This window comes from Oncorhynchus keta, chromosome 17 (assembly GCF_023373465.1).
Source record: "Oncorhynchus keta strain PuntledgeMale-10-30-2019 chromosome 17, Oket_V2, whole genome shotgun sequence".
NCBI classification, from domain to species: Eukaryota; Metazoa; Chordata; class Actinopteri; order Salmoniformes; family Salmonidae; genus Oncorhynchus; species Oncorhynchus keta.
This window is the reverse complement of record NC_068437.1, coordinates 20,595,864-20,621,190: the sequence shown is the minus strand read 5'-3', so window position 1 is coordinate 20,621,190 and position 25,327 is coordinate 20,595,864. Positions and strand designations below refer to the sequence as shown.

The 25,327-nt window shown below is 43.9% G+C and overlaps 1 protein-coding gene and 1 long non-coding RNA gene across 3 annotated transcripts in view; one reads left to right on the top strand and one right to left on the bottom strand.

Moving 5' to 3' along the window:
- LOC118396617 (C-Maf-inducing protein-like) overlaps positions 1–24,937 on the top strand; it is a 34,267-nt gene extending 9,330 nt beyond the window's left edge. For both annotated transcript variants that reach the window (XM_035790918.2, XM_052465684.1), the window contains exons 2-21: positions 9,942–10,067; positions 10,154–10,204; positions 10,406–10,567; positions 10,752–10,793; positions 12,854–12,916; positions 13,331–13,411; positions 13,569–13,672; positions 13,836–13,940; positions 14,387–14,788; positions 15,242–15,307; positions 15,924–15,950; positions 16,057–16,105; positions 16,211–16,318; positions 16,413–16,529; positions 16,639–16,779; positions 17,148–17,195; positions 17,416–17,562; positions 17,690–17,795; positions 19,573–19,643; positions 19,734–24,937. In XM_035790918.2, the coding sequence (XP_035646811.1) occupies positions 9,942–10,067; positions 10,154–10,204; positions 10,406–10,567; positions 10,752–10,793; positions 12,854–12,916; positions 13,331–13,411; positions 13,569–13,672; positions 13,836–13,940; positions 14,387–14,788; positions 15,242–15,307; positions 15,924–15,950; positions 16,057–16,105; positions 16,211–16,318; positions 16,413–16,529; positions 16,639–16,779; positions 17,148–17,195; positions 17,416–17,562; positions 17,690–17,795; positions 19,573–19,643; positions 19,734–19,787 (2,070 nt within the window). In that variant the 3' untranslated portion in view covers positions 19,788–24,937. The remainder of the gene's footprint in view (positions 1–9,941; positions 10,068–10,153; positions 10,205–10,405; positions 10,568–10,751; positions 10,794–12,853; positions 12,917–13,330; positions 13,412–13,568; positions 13,673–13,835; positions 13,941–14,386; positions 14,789–15,241; positions 15,308–15,923; positions 15,951–16,056; positions 16,106–16,210; positions 16,319–16,412; positions 16,530–16,638; positions 16,780–17,147; positions 17,196–17,415; positions 17,563–17,689; positions 17,796–19,572; positions 19,644–19,733) is intronic.
- LOC127908223 (uncharacterized) lies at positions 10,844–12,844 on the bottom strand. Its single transcript, XR_008066402.1, has 2 exons — positions 11,197–12,844; positions 10,844–11,149 (listed from the first exon to the last, which is right to left on the bottom strand). It is a non-coding gene; the product is annotated as an uncharacterized LOC127908223 (long non-coding RNA).
- Positions 24,938–25,327: the final 390 nt, after the last annotated feature.

The window sequence follows — 25,327 nt, the reverse complement described above, 5'->3', positions numbered from 1 at the left end:
TCTTCAGTTTTTGTTCACATGAAAGAGCTGTCAATGGGGCGTGTTCAAAATCAGCTCCTACGCTTTGTTGACATTAAGGGAGAGGTTCCTGGCACAACTCCACCTGGTATCTCACCTCCCTGTAGGCTGTCTCGTTGTTGTTGGTAATCAGGCCTACCACCGTGGTCATCAGCGAGCTTGATGATTAAGTTGGAGACATGCATAGCCAAACTGTCATGGGTGAACAGGGAGTACAGAAGGGGTAGAAGCACACGCCCTGTGTTGAGGATCAGTGTGGCGGAGGTGTTGTTGTCTACCTTCAACACTTAGTTAGGGTCGGCCCTTCAGGAAGTCTATGACACAGTTGCACAGAGAGCGGTTCAGTGATGAGCTTGGGCGGCTCTATGGTGTTGAAGTTTAAGCTGTAGTTGAAAGTTGAACAGCATTGCTTGAATGTCTTACTCACGTTGGCCACGGAGATCGGGATCACACAGTCCTCGCGAGCGGTAGGAGTCACGTCTGCGGCTCTTTATTCCCCCTCGAGGCGGGCAAAGAATGTGGTTAGTGTTTGAGTGCGGTGTCAGTGTCTGCGACATGGTTTCTTGGCAATTTCTCTCATGGGATAGCTGTGATTTCTCAGAACAAGATTAGACTGAGTTTCAGAAGAAAGATCTTTGTTTCTGGCCATTTTTGAGCCTGAAATCTAATCAAACCCACAAATGCTGATGCTCCAGATACTCAACTAGTCTAAAGAAGGCCAGTTTTGTTTCTTTAATCAGCACAACCGTTTTCAGCTGTGCTAACTTAATGGCAAAAGGAGTTTCTAAAGATCAGTTAGCCTTTTTTAAATGATAAACTTGAATTAGCTAACAAAAACGTGCCATTGGAACACAGGAGTGAGTGATGGTTTCTGATAATGGGCCTCTGTACCCATATGTAGATATTCCATTAAAAAATCTGCCGTTTCCAGCAACATTAGTCATTTACAACATTAACCATGTCTACACTGTATTTCAGATCAATTTGATGTTATTTTAATGGACAAAAAAAAAGTGCTTTAAAAAAAAAGGGCATTTTTCTAAGTGACCCCAAACTTTTGAAAGGTAGTGTACACCGGATAGATGCAGTGAAATGTGTTTTACTTCGGCGTTGCCGTTTTGGTGTAGCTCTCGGGATGAATGAGGCTGCCTCGTAAGTCCAAAAAGGATCCAGGCCAAGGAAGTCAAAATGTTGGTGAGTGACCGCCGATCTGATGTCCAGATGTTGTTTTCGGCTGTAGGAAACATTCTGAGCAAATAATGTAAGAAATAATACTTAAAAAAAAAAATACTGCAAACGTGGCTAGGAACTAGAAACAGGGTGAATTGTCTGTCTATGCCATCTTGTACTAAACTACTGTAAGTTTGAGCTTGCCACCTTTTTTGTTGTAACCCAATCTGTACAGTAACACTGGAGCAGGTGCTCGCAAATATACTGAGACGACCCTGGGTTTATAAGCGCGGAAATCGACTCTGCCGCACGAGCATGCTTTTACAGCACAGTCGATAGTGCGCCGGACCTCGGGCTCGAAGGTCAGGGGTTCGAGACATGCTCCCTGCTGTTTCGTTACATTGGTGTCGGAAGTGAATCGGACCTTGCTTCCACGACAGTGCGTATGCTTGGCACAACATGTAAAGTGTTGGTCCAATGTTTCGTGAGCTGAAATAAAAGTGCCCAGAAATGTTCCATACACACAAGAAGCTTATTCATCTCAAATGTTGTGCACAAAGTTGTTCCATCCCTGTTAGTTTGAGGATATCCCTGCTGGCCAAACCCTCCCTAACCCGGACGACACGGGGCCAATTGTGCGCAGCCCTATGGGCCTCTCTGTCGCGGCAGGCTGGCCTCAAACCCAGAATTTCTGGTGGCACAGCTAGCAATGCAGTGCCTTAGACCACTGCGCCACCCGGGAGGCCTACCACAGATGGGAGTGTGCAATTAGCATGTTGACTGCAGGAAGGTCTACCAAATCTGTTGTCAGAATGTAATGTTAATTTCTCTACCATAAGCTGCTTCCAACATCGTTGTAGAGCATTTGGCAGGAAGTCTAACCGGCCTCACCCGCAGACCATGTGTAACCACGCCTACCCAGGACCTCCACATCCAGCTTCTTCACCCGCAGACCATGTGTAACCACGCCTACCCAGGACCTCCACATCCAGCTTCTTCACCCGCAGACCATGTGTAACCACGCCTACCCAGGACCTCCACATCCAGCTTCTTCACCCGCAGACCATGTGTAACCACGCCTACCCAGGACCTCCACATCCAGCTTCTTCACCCGCAGACCATGTGTAACCACGCCTACCCAGGACCTCCACATCCAGCTTCTTCACCCGCAGACCATGTGTAACCACGCCTACCCAGGACCTCCACATCCAGCTTCTTCACCCGCAGACCATGTGTAACCACGCCTACCCAGGACCTCCACATCCAGCTTCTTCACCCGCAGACCATGTGTAACCACGCCTACCCAGGACCTCCACATCCAGCTTCTTCACCCGCAGACCATGTGTAACCACGCCTACCCAGGACCTCCACATCCAGCTTCTTCACCCGCAGACCATGTGTAACCACGCCTACCCAGGACCTCCACATCCAGCTTCTTCACCCGCAGACCATGTGTAACCACGCCTACCCAGGACCTCCACATCCATCTTCTTCACCTGCAGGATTATCTGAGAACAGCCAATCGGACAGCTGATGAAACTGAGGAGTATTTCTGTCTTTAATAAAGCCTTTTTTGGGGGGAAAAACTCATTCTGATTGGCTGGGTCTGGCTCCCCAGTGGGTGGTCCTGGCTCCCAGGTGAATGGGCTTATTTCCATTTATGTGAAATCAATAGATTAGGGCCTAATGAATTCATTTCAATTGACTGATTTCCTTATAAACTGTAACTCAAAATTGTTGCATTTTATATTTTGTTCAGTATGTATGTATTTGTGTATCCAATACTCTGAGACAATACATGGGATCCTTGGTATTTCTAAGTGAGGGAGTAGCAGAGGGGTGAAAGAAAGGACAGTGAGCTGGTTAATGTGGCATGAGGAGAACTTGTCATATGAGAGCCTTTGGAAACGCAGCTGTGGTGAGGTCCTGACTGGGCTCTATTTTGTCTCTGTCACAGATCTCACAGTACATGTCCCAACGTGATACCGTTTAGATTTATTTAGTTTTGTGTTTGTTGTTTTGTAATGTTCATAGTGAAATCCCAGTTACAGGGTCCTTCACGATAGCTTGTTTTAGACAGCAACCTGGTGGGTAATTTACAACCTACTGTTTGGTTCCTTATTATTATTGAGGGAAGTTACTGTAGTAATAATGGTAACCTGTTTTGTCACAGTAGCTCTACTGTGTGTGCAGCTGTTTAACACACAGTTCTGCATCATTCATTTTGACACAGTACAGTGGCCATTTGCATGAAATTTGGGAAGTCATGTTTGCACAATCATATTCTTTAAAAAAAAATGATCAATGTGTTATCAAGGGCTCCTGAGTGGCGCAGAGGGGTGAAAGAAAGCGGTCTAAGGCACTGCATTTCAGTGCAAGAGGCGTCACTGCAGTCCCTGGTTCGACTCCAGGCTGCATCACATCCGGCCGTGATTGGGAGTCCCATAGGGCGATGCACAATTGGCCCAGCGTTGGCCGGGGTAGGCCGTCATTGTAAATAAGAATTGGTTCTTAACTGACTTGCCTAGTTAAGGATAAATAAATCCAAGCCAAGTGTCATATATTTCCATTAGTTATGTAATGGTTATTTTCCAGCATTGTATAATGCAATGCTTGATCAATTTGCTCTGTATCCCATAATCTATTTCACTTTGATCTTATCGTCTTCCAAATGCCAAAAATGTGTATTTATTTTTTTATATTTATTATAAATTGTTACATTTGTGCAATGTTTTTATTTATTTTACCACCTTTTACCTTGGCATCTCAGTGACGCCTCTTGCACTGTGATGCAGTGCCTTAGACCGCTGCGCCACTCGGGAGCCCGAATGTTGAAAGTACTTTCCTAAAGTACTCTGCTAGTATTACTAGTACAACAGAACCACAGTCGGTGTAAAGTTGATCAAGGAATTGGCAAAGAGGAAACCACACAGTGTCTAATGTTTATTGGGTGAGAGAAGAGAACAGGGTAAAGGTTGCATACACGTGCACATCCACTACAGCTTGTCTCTGGTGTATCTCTGATTAGATCAAACCACACATTGTGCAAGTCACAATCAGTATATGGAGTTGTCCCCATACACCAGTCACAGCTTGAATTGATTCACCTCCAGTCCACTAGGTCATGCCTGATAATGCGCCTCCAATATCTCACCTTCTGCAGACTGATGCTGTGTTACAAAGTTATGTGCCTTTCAACCACTGTGTCCTCTCTCTAAATCACTCAGTTTCAGGCTGCAATTGAGAATGTATTAATTGTATATCCTTCATACAAGCTACCCAGAGGCAACTGCCATTATTATTATTACTGGTCTCGGATGTTTGTAACATGTGCTAATTAGAAAATGGAGAGTACTTGGCTAGCAATACCCATAATGGCTATATAATGGAAGGAGAGATGTGATGCTGCATATTGTGAATAGATGATTTCATGCATCTTTTAGTTGCATCAGAATGCAAAAGGACCTGGCTATTGGTTTACCTATACATTCTTAAATTCACAATGAATTGAATGGTCTGTTTTTCTATATTTTTTAGTTTTTTTTGTTTTGTCAAATGACATGCATCAACAGATATATTGATATAAACATCCTATCAAGACACATGGGGTTTGATAATTTAATAAGGTGAGCACAGTATTGAATAGGCTTGGGAGATACAGTGGGGCAAAAAAGTATTGTCAGCCACCAATTGTGCAAGTTCTCCCACTTAAAAAGATGAGAGGCCTGTAATTGTCATCATAGGTACACTTCAACTATGACAGACAAAATGAGGGAAAAAAATCCAGAAAATCACATTGCAGGATTTTTAATGAATTGATTTGCAAATTATGGTGGAAAATAAACTTTTGTTATTGACAAAATACTTATCTCAACACTGCCAACAAAGGGTATATAACAATGACCGAGGTCAAATGTCTTCACAAGATTTTCACACACTGTTGCTGGTATTTTGGCCCATTCCTTCATGCAGATCTCCTATAGAGCAGTGATGTTTTGGGGCTGTTGCTGAGCAACATGGACTTTCAACTCCTTCCAAAGATTTTCTATGGGGTTGAGATCTGGAGACTGGCTAGGCCACTCCAGGACCTTGAAATGCTTCTTACGAAGCCACTCCTTCGTTGCCCGGGCGGTGTGTTTGGGATCATTGTCATGCTGAAAGACCCAGCCACATTTCATCTTCAATGCCCTTGCTGATGGAAGGTTTTCACTCAAAATCTCACGATACATGGCCCCATTCATTCTTTCCTTTAAACGGTTCAGTCGTCCTGCTCCCTTTGCAGAAAAACAGCCCCAAAGCATGATGTTTCCACCCCATTCGTCTCAGTAGGTATGGTGTTCTTTGGATGCAACTCAGCATTCTTTGTCCTCCAAACACGATGAGTTGAGTTTTTACCAAAAAGTTATATTTTGGTTTCATCTGACCATATGACATTCTCCCAATCTTCTTCTGGACCATCCAAATGCTCTCTAGCAAACTTCAGACGGGCCTGGACATGTACTGGCTTAAGCAGGGGGACACGTCTGGCACTGCAGGATTTGAGTCCCTGGCGGCGTAGTGTGCTACTGATGGTAGGCTTTGTTACTTTGGTCCCAGCTCTCTGCAGGTCATTCATCATTCACTAGGTCCCCTCGTGTGATTCTGGGGTTTTTGCTCACCGTTCTTGTGATCATTTTGACCCCATGGGGTGAGATCTTGTGTGGAGCCCCAGATCGAGGGAGATTATCAGTGGTCTTGTATGTCTTCCATTTCCTAATAATTGCTCCCACAGTTGATTTCTTCAAACCAAGCTGCTTACCTATTGCAGATTCAGACTTCCCAGCCTGGTGCAGGTCTACAATTTTGTTTCTGGTGTCCTTTGACAGCTCTTTGGTCTTGGCCATAGTGGAGTTTGGAGTGTGACTGTTTGAGGTTGTGGACAGGTGTATTTTATACTGATAACAAGTTCAAACAGGTGCCATTAATACAGGTAATGAGTGGAGGACAGAGGAGCCTCTTAAATAAGAAGTTACAGGTCTGTGAGAGCCAGAAATCTAACTTGTTTGTAGGTGACCAAATACTTATTTTCCACCATAATTTGCAAATAAATTCATTAAATATCCTACAATGTGATTTTCTGGATTTTTTTTTCTTCTCATTTTGTCTGTCATAGTTTAAGTGGGAGAACTTGCACAATTGGTGGCTGACTAAATACTTTTTTGCCCCACTGTATATACTGTATTTATTGTTATTTTTTTACCCTCTTCTCCACGCTGGGGCGGCAGCGTAGCCTAGTGGTTAGAGCGTTGGACTAGTAACCGGAAGGTTGCAAGTTCAAACCCCCGAGCTGACAAGGTACAAATCTGTCGTTCTGCCCCTGAACAGGCAGTTAACCCACTGTTCCCAGGCCGTCATTGAAAATAAGAATGTGTTCTTAACTGACTTGCCTGGTTAAATAAAGGTAAAAAAAAAAAAAATCCTGATATCCAATTGCAATACAATTACAATCTTCTCTCATCGCTGCAACTCCCCAACACGCTCGTCAGATGCGAAAGTCGAGTCATGCGTCCTCCGAAACATGACCCGCCAAAGCCTGCTACTCAGGCCCAGAAGCTAGAATCTGTATATAATTAGTATATTTGGATAGAAAATACTCTAAAGTTTCAAACTGTTGCAATAATGTCTGAGTATAACAGAACTCATATGTTAAGCCACAACCTTCATTTCCCACTTCCTGGTTGGATTTTTCTACGGTTTGCAGTTTTTTAAAGTGATTTGCCTATCCAATATACTGTATATTGCACTTCCTAAGGCTTCCACTAGATGTCAACAGTCTTTAGAAAATGGTTTCAGGCTTCTGTGTAAGGGGAGCGAATAAGAGCTGTTTCAACCAGTGGTCAGGCTGAAAGCCTTGGAGTTTGTCGTGCCCGGCCGTGAGCACGAGCTCCGTTCCCTTTCCTTTCTAATGACAAAGGAATTGTCCGGTTGGAATATTATTGAAGATATATGATAAAAACATCCTAAAGATTGATTATATACATCGTTTGACATGTCTTTTCGTCTGGACTTTGTGAGAGCGCTTTGTGCATTTGGATAACTGGACTAAACGCACAAACAAAAGGGAGGTATTTGGACATAAAGAAGAACTTTATCGAACAAAACTAACATTTATTGTCTAACATGGAGACATGGGAATGCCATCAGATGAAGATCATCAAAGGTAAGTGATTCATTTTAATGCTATTTCTGACTTTTGTGACACCTCTCCTTGATTGGAAAATGGCTGTATGGTTTTCCATGGCTTGGCGCTGACCTAACAGTCACGGCCTGGGATCGAATCCGGGTCTGTAGTGACGCCTCAAGCACTGCGATGCATTGCCGTAGCGTAGCGGTCTATCTTTTGATATATATTTTTTTAAATACATTTGAATATTTGTTGCTACTTTTTAAGTAAATACCTGCTGTCAACTTGTGCAATGTTAGAGAAGATTGTCTTCATTTTACCTGTCACAGTTGTTAATTATGAAGCTTACCGGTCGTCCCCAGTCACGTGGTGTTTGTTTACAAGCACACAATAAGGAGAGTCCGGAGCCTTGTGAGTTGCTAACACGCACCAGAAGAATGTTTGCCTGCTAGATATCTCATAACTATTAAGCTAACTTTCTAAAATGTGCTAAAATGCTCTTCAATGTGCCATTTTGATTTGCAAATTTAGTAACTAAGTGGTTAGCTTCTTCCAAAATCAAGCTTCGCTTGGAAACAGCAGAGAATCCCCCCCTCGATCAAGCGCCTTTGTCTAATATTTGTTTTGTGTGCAACAAACTGTGAGTAGCATTTTTGAGTTACTTGTATGACTTTGACCTGAGATGTCTGTCCTGCAAATGGTTTAGAGCAGAGATTGTGTGCAATGTGCTCTTCAGCATTTAGTTTGTTTTCTCTATGGGATTATACATGTATTTATTAGCATTGCTAACATTTGGATTGCAGAGGTGAAGTGGGGTTTGAAAATAGCGCCCCTTGTGTTGGTATTACTGAATATCCCAGGATGGTATAAGGTCGGTATAATCTGGATACCGCCCAAGCCTAGTGTTGAAATAGGAATTGTGTTTATTACTAGAGCTACAGATTTGATGAACACTGAGACCTGCTGTAAGAATATTAATTGAGCAGGATCAACAGATTTTTCTTTATCGTTCATATGATCAGTTTGCCAGTTCAGCTTAATACAGAGATTCTTTTTGCACATCTTTGTCCACCTGGTTCTCCCTGGAAACACAAAAAACAAGTCTCGATTTCACCTACTAGTTTCCATGGCAACATAGCTGTTTTGGGGAGGAGAGCTGTACTCCACTTCTCTTTAAGAAAAGCATAATTAAAAAGGACAGAATGAGATGAAGAAAGACCGTGAGCAAAATAGATGGAGGAAAACATGAGGAGTGAATGCTAGAGGAAGATAGATTGGCACGGGTTACCACAGCAAGGTGTTGTACAGGATATGACTTCTGTCGGTTATTTTAATCTGTTTGCTCCTGTTCTATATTGACTTTTTCGTTTGAGTTTCGCAGAGATGCAAGCTTCCCCTTATCTATTGTGAATTTTGTGTGTGTGCGCGTGTCCAAGTACATGCACTTTACGTTCAATTAAAAATGGTTTTGAAGAATGACTTGTTTTCAAGATAAATATGTGATATAGAAATGGTGTGTAATGATAACCCTCCTGATTTCACAATATGGCTACAACATTTCAAGCATCTCCATCTCAGGAGGGAGATGCGATGAAGAACAGCTAGCTTGCTCTATCACCTAGAGAGCGAGATGTAAATAAAGGGAATTTGTTTGTTCTTTTACAGGGGGAGGGAGACACAGGGAGGAACTGCTTATTTGTTCTATTACACAGAGGCAGTAAAGGAGATATGCAAATAAACAAACAGCCTGTTAGCTTCAATGAGGGCGACATAAACTAAGGAACTCCGTTAATTTGAATTTACAAGGAAAACGTCACAAAGAAATGGCTCCGGTGTGCTAGTGCAGAGGGAGGGCATCAGAAGTAAAAGGAACAGCTTGTTGATTTGACTGCAGGGAAGGTGTCACTAATAACTGAACAGAGGGATGGAGACGCAGAACAGCCTGTTGACATTTCAGGCCATGTGACCAGAAATGCAACAGTCAGTCGTGCAGCTGAAAAATGTATGTTTTTTTCCCCTCTCCCTCGCTTTACCCCTCTCGTTCTTTCTTTTGTTCTTTTTTTCCCTTAACTTTCCTTTATTAGTATCAATATGGTGGTCCTTCTGTAGCTCAGTTGGTAGAGCATGGCGCTTGTAACGCCAGGGTAGTGGGTTCGATTCCCGGGACCACCCATACGTAGAATGTATGCACACATGACTGTAAGTCGCTTTGGATAAAAGCGTCTGCTAAATGGCATTTATTATTATTATTATTATATTAATATATCACAAAGTAAACTGCTTGACTACCTATTGGGGTCAGTGATGGAAAAACGAGCCGGTTCAAATGTGATATTAGAGCAACCATAGGATGGCTCAATGCATGACCCAAATGCAGAAGTAGGCCTTTTCACATAGTCCTATAAGGACATCTCTGTTGGGTGTTGAATACTGCCTTGTACAAGTTGTCAGTACAGTGATCATTGTGTTTTTACCAATGAGCGATTTGTTTAACACTGCTTGCCTGTGTTGGCCTTGTATTCGTCTTCACAAGTGTGTAGCCTATATGAATGAGTGGTTGACATTATTTCTCTCCTCTACTGGTCTCTAGCCCACGGGGTACATGGAGGCTGCCCTGTCCTACAGCACCATAGAGGACCTGCAGCTGCTCTCCTGGGATAATGCCCCCAAATACTGTGTGCAGCTCAGCTTCCCCGGGGGCACCGTCCTCCTGCAGGTATGTTCTGCCCCCCTCCCTCCCTCTTCATGTCATGTGTGTGCCAATCATGTATCTTTTACTTGACTGACTATGTGCCCTAACAGGCAGCCAACAGCTATCTGCGGGACCAGTGGTTTAATTCTCTGCAGTGGAAGGTAGGATTACTAAGTTGAAGTATTCATTGGTTTGCGTTCATGGGGGTTCAACAAGATTCACAGCACTTTGGGCAGAGATTTTATCTGTAGTCTACACAGAACGCTGCATACATTTCCTTCATGCATTTTTGCGTTGGTTTGGTAAGCACATAAAACTGTATCTGTATGTGAGTATGTGTGTGCCTCTTTATTTCCAACCAGAAAAAGATCTACAAGTACCGTAAGGTTCTGAACAACCCAAGTCGCTGGGAGGTGGTTCTGAAGGAGATCAGATTGCTGGTGGACATGGCCCTGACCTCTCCCCTGCAGGATGAGTCCATCCACCAGGCCCCGCTGCAAATCATCTCCACCCTGCTGGCTGAGGTATGCCCATCTGCAGGCCACACACACACACACACACACACTGCTACTGGGAGGTCAGCTCAAAACCCACAGATGTCTGCTATTTGGCAGAATCAGTTGTTTGGGAGTGTCTCTATTACATTTATTTGTCTGAGCTCTCTGTTGCTGATCATACCAGTCTTATTTCTGTTGTTCCCTTCCTCAGAACACCAACCTCAGCACTCAGGACCATGAGAACATCATTGTGGTGAGTTTGAAGTTGCTGTTATAGTGTAATGGTGGATTCATCGGGATGTGTTTGTGTCCCTAACCCCATGGGACCTGGCCACTAGATATGGGATGTGTTTGTGTCCCTCACCCCATGGGACCTGGCCACTAGATATGGGATGTGTTTGTGTCCCTCACCCCATGGGACCTGGCCACTAGATATGGGATGTGTTTGTGTCCCTAACCCCATGGGACCTGGCCACTAGATATGGGATGTGTTTGTGTCCCTAACCCCATGGGACCTGGCCACTAGATATGGGATGTGTTTGTGTCCCTCACCCCATGGGACCTGGCCACTAGATATGGGATGTGTTTGTGTCCCTCACCCCATGGGACCTGGCCACTAGATATGGGATGTGTTTGTGTCCCTAACCCCATGGGACCTGGCCACTAGATATGGGATGTGTTTGTGTCCCTCACCCCATGGGACCTGGCCACTAGATATGGGATGTGTTTGTGTCCCTCACCCCATGGGACCTGGCCACTAGATATGGGATGTGTTTGTGTCCCTCACCCCATGGGACCTGGCCACTAGATATGGGATGTTGCAGCTCTTGAGGTAAAGTTTAATGTACACTTTAAAAACATTTTTTTTACATGGGAACAGTTGCTCACCTCATTTACCTGCCTTGGGGTGAGTTACGAGCTAAGATGATGAGAGAATTATAGGTACACCGGTGTATTTTTAGGGTGACTTCTGCAGTAACTCTTGGGAATTACAGGCTAGGCTTAAGCTCTCGTGGACATATTATGTAAACATCAATGGTTGAGCATCTGACCAAATTATGCAAGCTTTTAGTTCTGGCTTAACCGAGATTAGGCTAGCACTCTTTATTCACCCATGGCAGGTTTATCAGCTGTATGCCCGGTCTACACTTGGAATACACTGTCCAACGAAATGCTTACTTGCAGCTTCCTTCTCGATAATGCAACAACAAAAAGAAAATATAAGAATACGAACATAAAGTAAATGGCTCAGTAGAATAGAATACACATTTTAGCGTAAGTACAATACAGATGGGCACAATTTATAGTCCAATATTTACACATGTTTTGGGGAAGGGGGATTGGGGGAAAATGTTTAAATTGTGTGGTATTTAGCAATAATAATGAGTCTGGTAGCAGCAGTTGTAGTGTGTGTAGCATGGATGTGTGCATGTCTGTGCGGGTGCGTGCGTGAGAGAATGCATGTGCGATTAGGTGCAGAGAATCAGAGCAGGTGGTTGGTTCAGTTATCTTGTTCACTAGTCAGATAGCTTGTAGTAGTTGATTTTTTGTACTTTTGTCCCTTTTTTCCCCAATTTCGTGATATCCAATTGTTAGTTACAGTCTTGTCCCATCGCTGCAACTCCCAGACTCAGGAGAGCCGAAGGTAGATAGCCATGCATCCTCTGAAACACGACCCCGCCAAGCCGCACTGGTTCTTGAGACACTGCTCGCTTAACCCAGAAGCCATCCGCGCTAAATGTGCCGGAGGAAACACTGTACATTTGGTGACCGAAGTCAGTGTGCATGCGCCCGGGCCAGCCACAAGGAGTCGCTAGAGTGCGATGGGAGGAGGACATCCCGGCCAGCCAAACCCTCCCCTAACACAGACGACTCAGGGCCAATTGTGCGCCGCCTCATAAGTCTGCCGGCTGCGACACAGCCTGGGATTGAACCCAGGTCTGTAGTGCCTTAGACCACTGTGTCACTCAGGAGGCCCGGCTAGTACTGTTTCACCCAATTGATGTATACTGTATTCTAGTCATGGCTCATACTATATAACTTAATATAAAAACAATTCTGGATTGTTTTGTTTTCGTTTTTATTGCTAGGTATTACTGTGCTGTTGGAGCTAGAAACACAAGTGTTTCGCTGCACCTGCTATAACGTCTACAAATCTGTGTACGTGACCAATAAACTTTGATTTGATTTAGTAGAAACTGTCTCTGAGCCTGTTTATCAGACCTCATGCACATGGTCATTGTAAATAGAAGATCACATGGCTGGGGAAATTGTGAAGTTATATTAATCAGTCCTGTCTCTGTGTGTCCCTAGGCCATCGCTCCTCTCCTGGAAAATAACCACCCTCCACCGGACCTGTGTGAGTTCTTCTGCAAGGTAAAGATGGGCCCCACTTCAACCTGTTGTCAAAATCAAACCCCATAACTGCCTTTGCCCTTAGTGCTTGTGTAACGGAGTTGGATTGGTAACCTCACTACTCCGCTTGAAATGCCTCCACCTGCGCCATCGAAAAGTTAACTTTTCAGTGGCGTAGCTGGTTAAGGTATTGTCTAGAGGGTGGTCACGTGTGTTTGCGAGGACCAAGGACAGATCAAGGTCCGGTAAGAGAAGGAAGCTGTACTGTTAAGCAAGCACAGTGACGTCCCTCACACTAGGGCCATTGTTGGAGCGAAAGATGGAACCACTTTGCTACCATGGCTGTCATTAACAGCCCATGTACAGTTTATCCAGGCCGAGGTAATAGATTCACATTGTTGTTAAGATGATGGCGTGAATGGTTGTTTTGTGCAGCACTGTCGGGAGCGTCCGCGGTCCATGGTTGTGATTGAAGTGTTCACCCCTGTGGTCCAGAGAATCCTCAAACACAACATGGTGAGCTGAGCGTTCCGTCTTGTTCCCTGTGTAGGTTCACACTCAGTTTGTTTATTTTCTTCTGTGGTTATATATTGGAGTGACAAAGCCCACTGTGCCGCCTCTCGTCCTCTCTGTCCCCGTGTTTATTTCTCTGCCTCCTTTCTGTCTGTGCCAGGACTTTGGGAAGTGCCCCAGACTGCGTCTCTTCACTCAGGAGTACATCTTGGCTCTAAATGAGCTCAACGCTGGGATGGAGGTCGTCAAGAAATTCATTCACAGGTGAGTCAGTGACATGTTTTTAGGACAGTGATTTTTTTTTCTTCCACCAACCAGGAAAATCTCAGGCCCTAGTTATTTTCAATAGTACTCCATGATTTACTCTGCTTTCTCCCTGTTCCATCGAGTCTATTGGGTGCTAATTGTGTGTGTGGCTGTGTTTCAGCATGCATGGCCCCACCGGGCAGTGCCCTCACCCCCGTGTCCTGCCCAACCTGGTGGCAGTGTGCTTGGCTGCCATCTACTCCTGCTACGAGGACTTCATCAACAGGTGAGTGATCTGCTGTACTGTAGATCCAACACACAGACTCGACTCTCTGGCCCAATGAACGTCCCTGTTTAGCTTGGGTTACTCACCTTCCCTTTAAAAAATGTACCGAGGTGTTGACTTGAGTAATGAGTTATCATTATATCATCACCCCTGGGTCCTCAGCCCCTGTAGGAGAAAATTTGCTGGATTTCCGTTGCATTGTCACCCCAGAGAATCATTGCTCGGATACATGACCCTCAACACGCTCCCTCTAAGTGTACAGGGGCTAATGCCGTTGTAACAGAGGCCTGGCTACAACCCCAGCAGAATGACATGTATTCTAACTTTGGACTTCTGAGTGTTTAGTCTTGAGATGATTATGTAATGTGTGATACAATGACTCTCCATTCTTCTATTACACAAAATGGTCTCTCCATCTCCCCAACAATATCTCTCTCTCTGTGCAGCCGGGACAACTCCCCCAGTCTGAAGGAGATAAGGAACGGCTGCCAGCAACAGAATGAGCGTAAACCCCCTCTGCCCCTCCGCCTGCTCCGCCCAGAGCCCCTGACACCCGCACCCACAGGTCTGCTGTCCCTCTCCCCTCCCCCCTCAGCTCCCCTCCCCCCTCCCCCCACACTGCCCCTCTCTCCTCCGCCTTCCATCGTCAACTCCAGTGAGATCCTGGTGGAGTTGGAACGCAACAACAACACTGCCAACGCCAGGCGGAAGGGCCCAGGGGGAGGCGACAGTGAGCCCAACCTGATCGACTGTCTGCTGGTCAGCCCCGCCCTCAACGCCCTGTCAATCCAGCTGCCTGCCCAGGCCGACCGCGTGCTTGGCTGCTTTGCACTCATCCTCAAAATGCTGTGAGTTACCACTACTGCTACTGTATCCCCTCTGCCTTACTGTGTGTGTTTAAATGTTAACATGTCTGGCACTATCTGTGTGGGCTGTGCTGAGTAGCTCAACACAGCTGCTGCCTCTGATGTCCTACTGGAGAATCATTCAAAAGGAAGGAGTGTCTGCTAGTGTGTCTCTGAATGGATGGATGACATGGGTGTGACGATGTTTTGCAAGAAGGAAATGGCACAAGTGGTTCTATTATGTGTGTGTGGGAACGGGGAATGACTGTAACTGTGACACTTAACAGACAGAAATCTGATCCTCTCCTCGTCCCATTGAATTGATGGATTTGTTTGGCATCATAGGGCGACACTCGGGTTACCTCTCGTGATTCCCTGTGTGCCCAGCCCCCTGCTCTCATTATGTGTCCACCTTTCTGTTCTTACTCTTATCTCTTTCTCTCTGCAACCATTCAGGTCTGACTACGATGACTGGAGACCCGCCCTGGCTAGCCTGCTGCAGCCCATCCCATTCCCCAAAGAGTAAGTATACTACCCTGGCTCTACACCTATCCACTTCCACCTCTTGTGCTCCCTCACCTTTTCCTGGTGACTCCCCGGCCCTCCACCCTTCCTCCTCCAGGCTTTGGGGTTGGGGCTGGGACTTTGGGTGAGGGCCTGTCTCCGCCGTGTAGTGGCCTGGGAGTGGTGTTGACGTGGGTGTGCTGCTGAGGTGCCCTGCTGGGGATGAGGCGCCCCCCCTGAGTGGCTGTTGTAATTGGCTCCTCAGTCCGGGCCCTCATTACCAGTCACCTACAGAGGGATGTTGTTGTCACAGCCGGCAGACTCACCTGCGCACCAGAGCCTAATCCAAGCGTTCAGGCGTCATTAGAAAGGGCAACAACACTCCGACACAACTCCTAGAGGGATTGAGTCAGACAGAAAACACACACCCCCAACTTCCGATAGATTGACATGTATTTGTGTGTTGTTGCTCAGATATTTTCAAACCAACAAAAAAATTGGATGCGTTTCCTATGCGATCCAGCTGCAATCTGTTCAACATTTTACTGCATGTTTAAACATGTTTTATTCTCAATTTAATCATAATTATTGTATTTCATCTTGTTTTTAATGTGTATTCTTACCACCTCTTTAGGGCCCTTGCACATGCCAAATTTACGAAGTAAGTATCTACAGCCATGACTTCTAGTTAACAAATGTTACATTTCAGTTACCATCCTACAAGGAAAGCATGAGGATTGTGCCTGACTTGTCTCTGTTTTGAACAGAGAGCTGAAACATGTTATTCAGAGGTTTGCAGAGGACCCCAGACAGGAGGTTAGTGTGTGTGTGCATCTCTGACCATACATCACTATTTCGCCTTAGTTCAGTGTTGGATTTGTGTGTGTGTGTGTGGTAGTCATTGTTGTGTGGTTGTTGCAGGTCCACTCCTGTCTTCTCAGTGTGCGCTCAGGAAAGGACGGTTGGTTCCAGCTCTACAGTCCAGGGGGTGTGGCTTGTGATGATGATGGGGAGCTCTTTGCCAGCATGGTGAGTGATTGGTGGTGTTACCCTAATAATCCTGACCCTCATGCCTACCTTGTGTTCTGATTGGCTAGACTTGACCTTTGACTCTCTCCTCCAGGTTCACATTCTTATGGGCTCCTGCTACAAAACTAAGAAGTTTCTCCTGTCCCTGGCTGAAAACAAGCTGGGGCCCTGCATGCTCCTGGCTCTGCGTGGGAATCAGACCATGGTTGAGGTGTGTGTGTGTGCCCTATGTACAGAGCTGACTTGTTTTTATTACTGTGTGTTTTTAGAGGTGCGAGTGCACAGGAAGCAGAGGTGACCTGTGTGTGTGTTTGTTTCAGATCCTGTGCCTGATGCTGGAGTACAACATCATGGAGAACAAGGACACCCAGCTACAGATCATCTCCACCCTGGAGAGCACTCCGGTGGGCCTTCACATGTATGAGCAGCTGTGTGACAGGCAGAGGGAGCTCAAAGAGCTGGTGAGTTACTACCGCACTGTGCACAAACAAAGGCTCGAACATGACACGCTCAACCTCACACTGCTTTCCCAATTCTACTGTAATGTCTTCTCAAAATACACAAGGTCTGGGCTGTCAGCGGACAACTGTAGTATCTGCTCAGTTAAAACTGTTACTACTCTACATTGTCCACTCTGCTAGAGTTATCTATTCATTATCCCGTGTTACCTAGTGTTTCTGTATTGTTACTTCATGCAAATATGAACCCTTTATCTCATTTAAGAGACCTCCTATTTCATCATTGGCACATTGCTCATAGACACCACCTGCTGTCTGAATAGGGAACTGCTGTAATCGTCGCCATTTTTTTAATTTCCTTTCTCCCTCAGCAAAGAAAAGGAGGCCCCACCCGACTCACTCTGCCCTCCAAGTCTACAGTGAGATTGGCTTTTATTACACAACTGCCATTTCCTTAAACATTATTTGTTTTTCTTTCACCTGAACATGTGATAATATTTTTTTTAATACAAAATGTTCAAATTTAACTGCTACATTTTGCAAGAAAGATGACCTGACTCTCCATGTCTCGATTCAATTTGAACAACATGTCTCTCCCTGCCTCTGTATCTGACCATGTCTCTGTGCATCTCTGAGTAGGATGCAGACCTTGCCAGGCTGCTGAGCTCTGGCTCCTTTGGGAACCTGGAGAACCTGAGCCTTGCCTTCACCAACGTCACCAGTGCCTGTGCTGAACAGCTCATCAAATTGCCCTCTCTCAAACAGCTCAACCTTTGGTCCACTCAGGTCAGAACACACACACACACACACACACATCACATCACATTTTTTGTTTTTATTTGAACTTGATGAGTCATACTCTGTATGACTTTGAAAGACAAATCCTCTCTTCCTGTTTTTGTCTTTCCTTCAGTTTGGAGATACAGGATTGCGGTTGCTGTCTGAACACTTGGCGTGTCTGCAGGTGTTGAATCTGTGTGAGACACCCGTGACCGACGCCGGCCTGCTGTCCCTCAGCTGTAAGAACTCATCTAAATCATTTGACTATATGCTACTCACATATGGTATATAGTGGGGCAAAAGTATTTAGTCAGCCACCAATTGTGCAAGTTCTCCCACTTAAAAAGATGAGGCCTGTAATTTTCATCATAGGTACACTTCAACTATGACAGACAAAATGAGAGAAATAATCCAGAAAATCACATTGTAGGATTTTTAATGAATTTATTTGCAAATTATGGTGGAAAATAAGTATTTGGTCAATAACAAAAGTTTATCTCAATACTTTGTTATATACTCTTTGTTGGCAATGAGAAGAGGTCAAATGTTTTCTGTAAGTCTTCACAAGATTTTCACACACTGTCGCTGGTATTTTGGCCCATTCCTCCATGCAGATCTCTTCTAGAGCAGTGATGTTTTGGGGCTGTTGCTGGGCAACACGAACTTTCAACTCCCTCCAAAGATTTTCTATGGGGTTGAGATCTGGAGACTTGCTAGGCCACTCCAGGACCTTAAAATGCTTCTTACGAAGCCACTCCTTGGTTGCCCGGCCGGTGTGTTTGGGATCATTGTCATGCTGAAAGACCCAGCCACGTTTCATCTTCAATGCCCTTGCTGATGGAAGGAGGTTTTCACTCAAAATCTCACGATACATGGCCCCATTCATTCTTTCCTTTACACGGATCAGTCGTCCTGGTCCCTTTGCAGAAAAACAGCCCCAAAGCATGATGTTTCCACCCCCATGCTTCACAGTAGGTATGGTGTTCTTTGGATGCAACTCAGCATTCTTTGTCTTCCAAAGACAACGAGTTGAGTTTTTACCAAAAAGTTATATTTTGGTTTCATCTGACCATATGACATTCTCCCAATCTTCTTCTGGACCATCCAAATGCTTTCTAGCAAACGTCAGACGGGCCTGGACATGCATGTACTGGCTTCAGCAGGGGGACACATCTGGCACTGCAGGATTTGAGTCCCTGGCGGCGTAGTGTGCTACTGATGGTAGGCTTTGTTACTTTGGTCCCAGCTCTCTGCAGGTCATTCACTAGGTCCCCCCGTGTGGTTCTGAGATTTTTGCAGGTCATTCACTAGGGCCCCCCGTGTGGTTCTGAGATTTTTGACCCCCATGGGGTGAGATCTTGCGTGGAGACCCAGATCGTGGGAGATTATCAGTAGTCTTGTATGTCTTCCATTTCCTAATAATTGCTCCCACAGTTGATTTCTTCAAACCAAGCTGCTTACCTATTGCAGATTCAGTCTTCCCAGCCTGGTGGAGGTCTACAATTTTGTTTCTGGTGTCCTTTGACAGCTCTTTGGTCTTGGCCATAGTGGAGTTTGGAGTGTGACTGTTTGAGGTTGTGGACAGGTGTCTTTTATACTGATAACAAGTTCAAACAGGTGCCATTAATACAGGTAACGAGTGGAGGACAGAGGAGCCTCTTAAAGAAGTTACAGGTCTGTGAGCCAGAAATATTGCTTTTTTGTAGGTGACCAAATACTTATTTTCCACCATAATTTGCAAATAAATTCATTAAAAATCCTACAATGTGATTTTCTAGATTTTCTTTTTTTCATTTTGTCTGTCATAGTTGAAGTGTACCTATGATGAACATTACAGGCCTCATCTTTTTAAGTGGGAGAACTTTTGGTGGCTGACTAAATACTTTTTTGCCCCACTATACTTCACCTGCCCCACAACCTCATACATTCAGTATAGAACAGGCCTTCCACACAGCCTCCTAGATCTATATATGTCCATGTAGGTTAAGGTGACATGTTTATGCGTGTCTCTTCCAGCCATGAAGAGCCTGTGCAGTTTGAACATGAACAGCACAAAGCTCACAGCAGACACATACGAGGACTTAAAGGTAAGATGAACCGTGAGACCCTCTCTGTTGACAAGAACACTGAATTATAGTTTGTGGTATCTTATCTTTTCTCCTCTCTCTTCCTGTCAGGCCAAACTCCCCAATCTGACGGAGGTGGATGTCCGCTACACCGAGGCCTGGTGAACACATCCTGTGTGACATCACTAGAACACCAACTCCCACACCATCCAAACATGAGGATTACCTGATATCAACAGAACACATAGTCTCTCTTACATCAACAACAAGAGGATCCTCTCCCATCTGTAGACAAGGACCTTTTTTTTTTTTAATCTGGAGACGACATCAGAACGCCTGGACCTCTCTAGAAACACCATGTCAAGCGAGATTTACTATCTTTCTAGTGACATCATCAAAATACAAGGAGCTCCTTTTTAGCGACATCATCAAAAAAGCAAGGACCCACTTTCTTGTGACACAAGGGACCTTATCTTTCTCTCTCATGCGTGGTTTCTCACTCAGTTCCTGTCCAGATCATCCTATTTGCCCTCAATAGGCTCCTCATAGATTTATTCAGTGTTGTGTCAAATGTACACAGAACACCAAGTAAACAAATGGATCTGTCTCCCCTCACTCTCTCTGAGGACCTTTATGTTTAAATGCACTCTTCCCTCCATTTACTGGGAGTTCTTCTATCCTTGTCTGATCAAGGTTAGATAACCAGGTCACATTCCAGTACACTTTTGATATTGCCTCTACTTCAATCCAAATGTAGCTCTAAAGATGTGTCCAATTGTCATTTCGGTCTTGTTCTTTTTGTTTGTGTTCTTTCAGGTTCAGATTCTGGCCTTTCCAGTCCTTTATTGGGGATGAGGTGCTACCTCAAACAAAATAAAAATTGCAAGACTGTGCCTAATGCCTAATTACTCATATGACACTCAATCAATTTTTATCAACTTGAATGAACATATTTTTACAGACATCTCTGCATTCATATATTGTGTGTGACATTTAAGCAGACATTTCAGGAGCTCTGCTCTGTGGTTGCAACACTATTAAAAGGAAGAAATGTTTCCTTTTAATTTGTGTTTTCAATGTACATAACTCCCATATTTAATAGAATGATTGTGTAGTAGGTGGTCTGGGACTGCCTTGTATTTATAATTTCTCAACTCCATATCCCTCTTTCTGCCTCCCATTATTTTTCTCATATGTTAAGACACTTTCCAGGCATACCGCAGTTGACTTTCGTCACACAATCAATCAAGATGTTGCCTAACATTCTTATCCATGCTGAGGCCCAAACTGAAGCCCTATGTGCACCTTGCATCAACCTCTCAATGTTGACATTTTGGCATGATGGTACAAGTTTTTCTAAAGATAAATATGGGATACGTTTTGATATTGGCTGTAGATATACAGGCCATGGTCAGGAGTGAACAGACTGTAGAGGCAACAGCATGGTGTATAGATGACCCTGTTTTTAAAAAGCAGCACATAACCTGCCCAGAGTCTCTAGAATAAGACCTTTTGTGGCTGGTCGGTCAGTACCAGAGTGGAAAGCCAAACAAGTTAATTTCTGTTTCAATCCATTGTTTTGTTGTTGCCATACTGCACTTCAAAACACAAATATATTGTATCATACATCAGTACTATCTGATACAGTGGCATAGAATCACGTGGACTCCAACATGCTAATCATTTGTTCACAGAGCCACATTTCTCTCTACTCTGACTAGGTCTCCCTCTTCCCTTTGCCCATCAACCATCATGCATGGAGAGAGGGCACTGTTTTGGAGTATGCTCACCCATTATGTAGTACATGTAGCTGGGGTAAAATGTTTCATTCCTCGATCTTCATTTGGAATCATGAGAACACTTTCTGTTTGCATGGGCAATACCACCAGTTCTGAATAGATTTCCTATATTATTACCAAGGAATGTGATATTACAGCATTCAGGTATGTGGTAACTTGGCCCACACAAACTGCAGAAGAGTTGTCCCTCTGTCTCTTCTGCTTTAGGTGGTTTTGATCAATCTGTTCCTTCTCTGTGCCCTTTCAGGGCGTCTCGTACACAATCGGAGCGTTATTCTGTATGCCCGACTCTGGTTCCCCCCACTTTTGTTTTCTCCAGAATGCTCAAGAATTATTTCCGTTCAGTTTTGGCAGAACTTTCACGACACAGTTGGACACCGTCCAATAAGATTTCAATGCTGTTTATTTTGAGTGCCACGACGGTTCGGTGCACTAAAGGTTGTTGTATATGGCCACCAGGCTTAGGACCTCGTACTGTCACATCCTGTATAATGTAAATACAAGTGTATATAATTTTCTGTCCCTCTCTATGTTCCCCTCCGCTCTGTGTTTCTCTTAGTCTCCCTGTTAGGGAGGCTGTTGCCTTCGTCTTCAGGATGTGTGCGTGTGGACATTACTTTAATTTTCACACAAAGTGCACTGTAATCTACCTTCCATTATGTTTTCATGGTAATTGTTATGGCTGATTTTTGTATTTGTTTCAACGGTTTGTTTGATTTGATCACTTTAATCAAGTGTTAGTCATCTGTTTTGTATGTACAGTACCAGTCAAATGTGGACACCTACTTTCTTTTTACTATTTTCTACATTTTAGAATAATAGGGAAGACATCAAACCTATGAAATGACACACATGGAATCATGTAGTAACCAAAAAAGTGTTAAAACAAATTGAAATATTTGAGATTTTTCAAAGTAGCCACCCTTTGCCTTGATGACAGCATTGGACTCTCTTGGCATTCTATTAACCAGCTTCATGAGGAATGCTTTTCCAACAGTCTTGAAGGAGTCCCCACATATTCTGAGCACTTGTTGGCTGCTTATCCTCCATGCTGCGGTCCAACTCATCCCAAACCATCTCAATTGGGTTGAGGTCGGGTGATTGTGGACGTCATCAGAATCTACATTTAGAAACCATTTACAGATTAAAAACAATTAAAAAACAAGAGATCTCATCCATTCATTTACAGGATCTCAAAAGGGGATACTCATCACACCTTTGTCAAATAGTCCTTACGCAGCCTGGAGGTGTGTTGGGTCATTCATTGTCCTGTTGAAAAACAAATAATAGTCCCACTAAGGGCGAACCAGATGGGATGGCGTATAGCTGCATAATGCTGTGGTAGCCATGCTGGTTAAGTGTGCCTTGAATTCTAAATAAAACACTGACCGTGTCACCAGCAAAGCACCATCACACCTTCTCCTCCATGCTTCACGGTGGCAACCACACATGCAGAGATCATCCGTTCACCTACTCTGCGTCTCAAAGACACGGCGGTTGGAATCAAAATTCTCAAATGTGGACTCGTCAGACCAAAGGACAGATTTCCACCGGTCTAATATCTATTGTCGTGTTTCATGGCCCAAGCAAGTATCTTCTTATTATTAGTGTCCTTCAGTGGTGGTTTCTTTGCAGCAATTCAACCATGAAGGCCTGGTTTGCGCAATCTCCTCTGAACAGATGTGTCTGTTACTTGAACTCTGTGAAGCATTTATTTCAGCTGCAATTTCTGAGGCTGGTAACTCTAATGAACATATCCTCTGCAGCAGAGGTAACTCTGGGTCTTCCTTTCCCGTGGCAGTCCTCATGAGAGCCAGTTTCATCATAGTGCTTGATGTTTATTGCGACTGCACTTGAAACTTTCGAAGTTCTTGAAATTTTCCGGATTGACTGACCATGTTTGTCTTTGCTTATTTGAGCCGTTGTCGCTATGATATGGACTTGGTCTTTTACCAATAGGACTATCTTCTGTATACCACCTCTACCTTGTCACAACACAACTGATTGACTCAAATGCATTAAGGAAAGAAAATCCACAAATATACTTTTAATAAGGCACACCTGTTAATTGAAATGCATTCCAGTTGACTATCTCATGGGGCAGCAGGTAGCCCAGTAGTTAGAACATTGGGCCAGTAACCGAAAGGTTGCTAGATCGAGTCCCTGAGCTAAAAAGGTAAAAATCTGTCGTTCTGCCCCTGAACAAGGAAGTTACTAGACCTGCATTGTAAATAAGAATTTGTTCTTAACTGACTTGCCTAGTTAAATAAAGGTAAAATAAAATGAAGCTGGTTGAGAGAATGCCAAGTGTGTGCAAAGCTGTCATCAAGGGTTGCTACTTTGAAGAATCTAAAACATATTTTGATTTAGTTTAACTTTTTTTTTTACTACATGATTCCAAGTCTGTTATTTCATAGTTTGGATGTCTACAATGTACAATGTAGAGAATTGTATAGAAAATCCATTGAATGAGTAGGTGTCCAGACTTTTGACTGGTATATCAGCTGTTTTTTTTATTTTAACTTGATTTTTTACGATTTTGAATATGAAAAGGGTCAGATCACTAGCTCTGCAGTCGCCCTACCCCCTTTGTCCATGGGTTACCACGATGTTCTGATCGAAGCGCAATGATGAGCAGTACATGTCGTAGACCAGCGACTGAATCACCTTTGTGTGATTACAGACCTTTTGTATTGCTGGAATACATTAGCTTGTGCACAAAATACTGTGTATAATGATATGAACATAGTATGTATGTATGCCAGTGAGTTTACTGGTTACTGTACTGTTTGTACACTGGTGAGATACTGTGTGATAAGTGGAGAGATTCAATATGTGGAATAATTGTTTTGTAACCGTTGACATAATCTGCTCTTGGACCATTTCTATTGATGTGGTAATAGTAGGGGGGTGGAGAGGGGGGGGGGGCAGTGGGAACTTTATTTTTTGTAGCTCTGATGCTCCTCTAGTTTTTAACATTTCAAATGTATAGTTAAAGAGGGAGACCTAGAGGTGGGAATGTGGAGGGTTTTATTACTGTAGAGGAAATTGTGATTGTTATTAAAAAATATATTAATTTGTTATATTGCTATCCTGTGGAGCTCACTGTGCTTTGCTTGGGTTTATGTCTCCTCTTCTCCCTAATTCCCTCTCTCTTCTCATTCCTCTCTATCCAGAGGTGATATTACCTGTTCTAATTTTTTGGGAATTTGTAAAGATTTTTCATTAGAATTGTGACTGCGGCTTGAGTCTTAATGTGGTTGACAGCGGGGTGCCTGCTGCTGTGCCCCCCCCCCAGTCATGGACATAAACTAGGTTTCCCATGATTCCTGTAATTTTTGCAGATCAAACACTGCCCTCATTTTCTCTTGTCTGTGTTATCTGCTTCTACAGCTGGGCTACTGCTGCTGCTGCTCTGTGGCTGTTGTAATACAAATACAAGACCTTCTACAGGAAAATAAGAACTATGATGTGAAATAATTTCAATCAAAATAAACTGTCTGAATATGTTTCAAATGTGAGTGCTGCATAGTTATTTATAGGATCACTGTACATTTCACTGGGATGTCAAACATCCCATAGTTAAACCTCATAAAATGAAGCAGAGGTCATGTTTTGACAAAATGATGCAGAGGAACCCTAAACAAAAATATAAACAAAGGATTATCAAAGCAACATAATTAAAATGTTGGAAAATAAAGGTGCTCTACACAACAATTCAACCTGCAAATAGCCCTTTTGTCTGATATCAGTAGTAAAGAAATGCATTTGTTGAAAGGAAAACATAAGAAAAGAAACCATTTACGGGTAACACTAATTCCTGCCCCTGCAGGTACTTTTCAGCTGTATTCTTCAAAAACCTCAGAAATTGTACTTATTTCAATGCTGCATAGTGCACCTTTCACT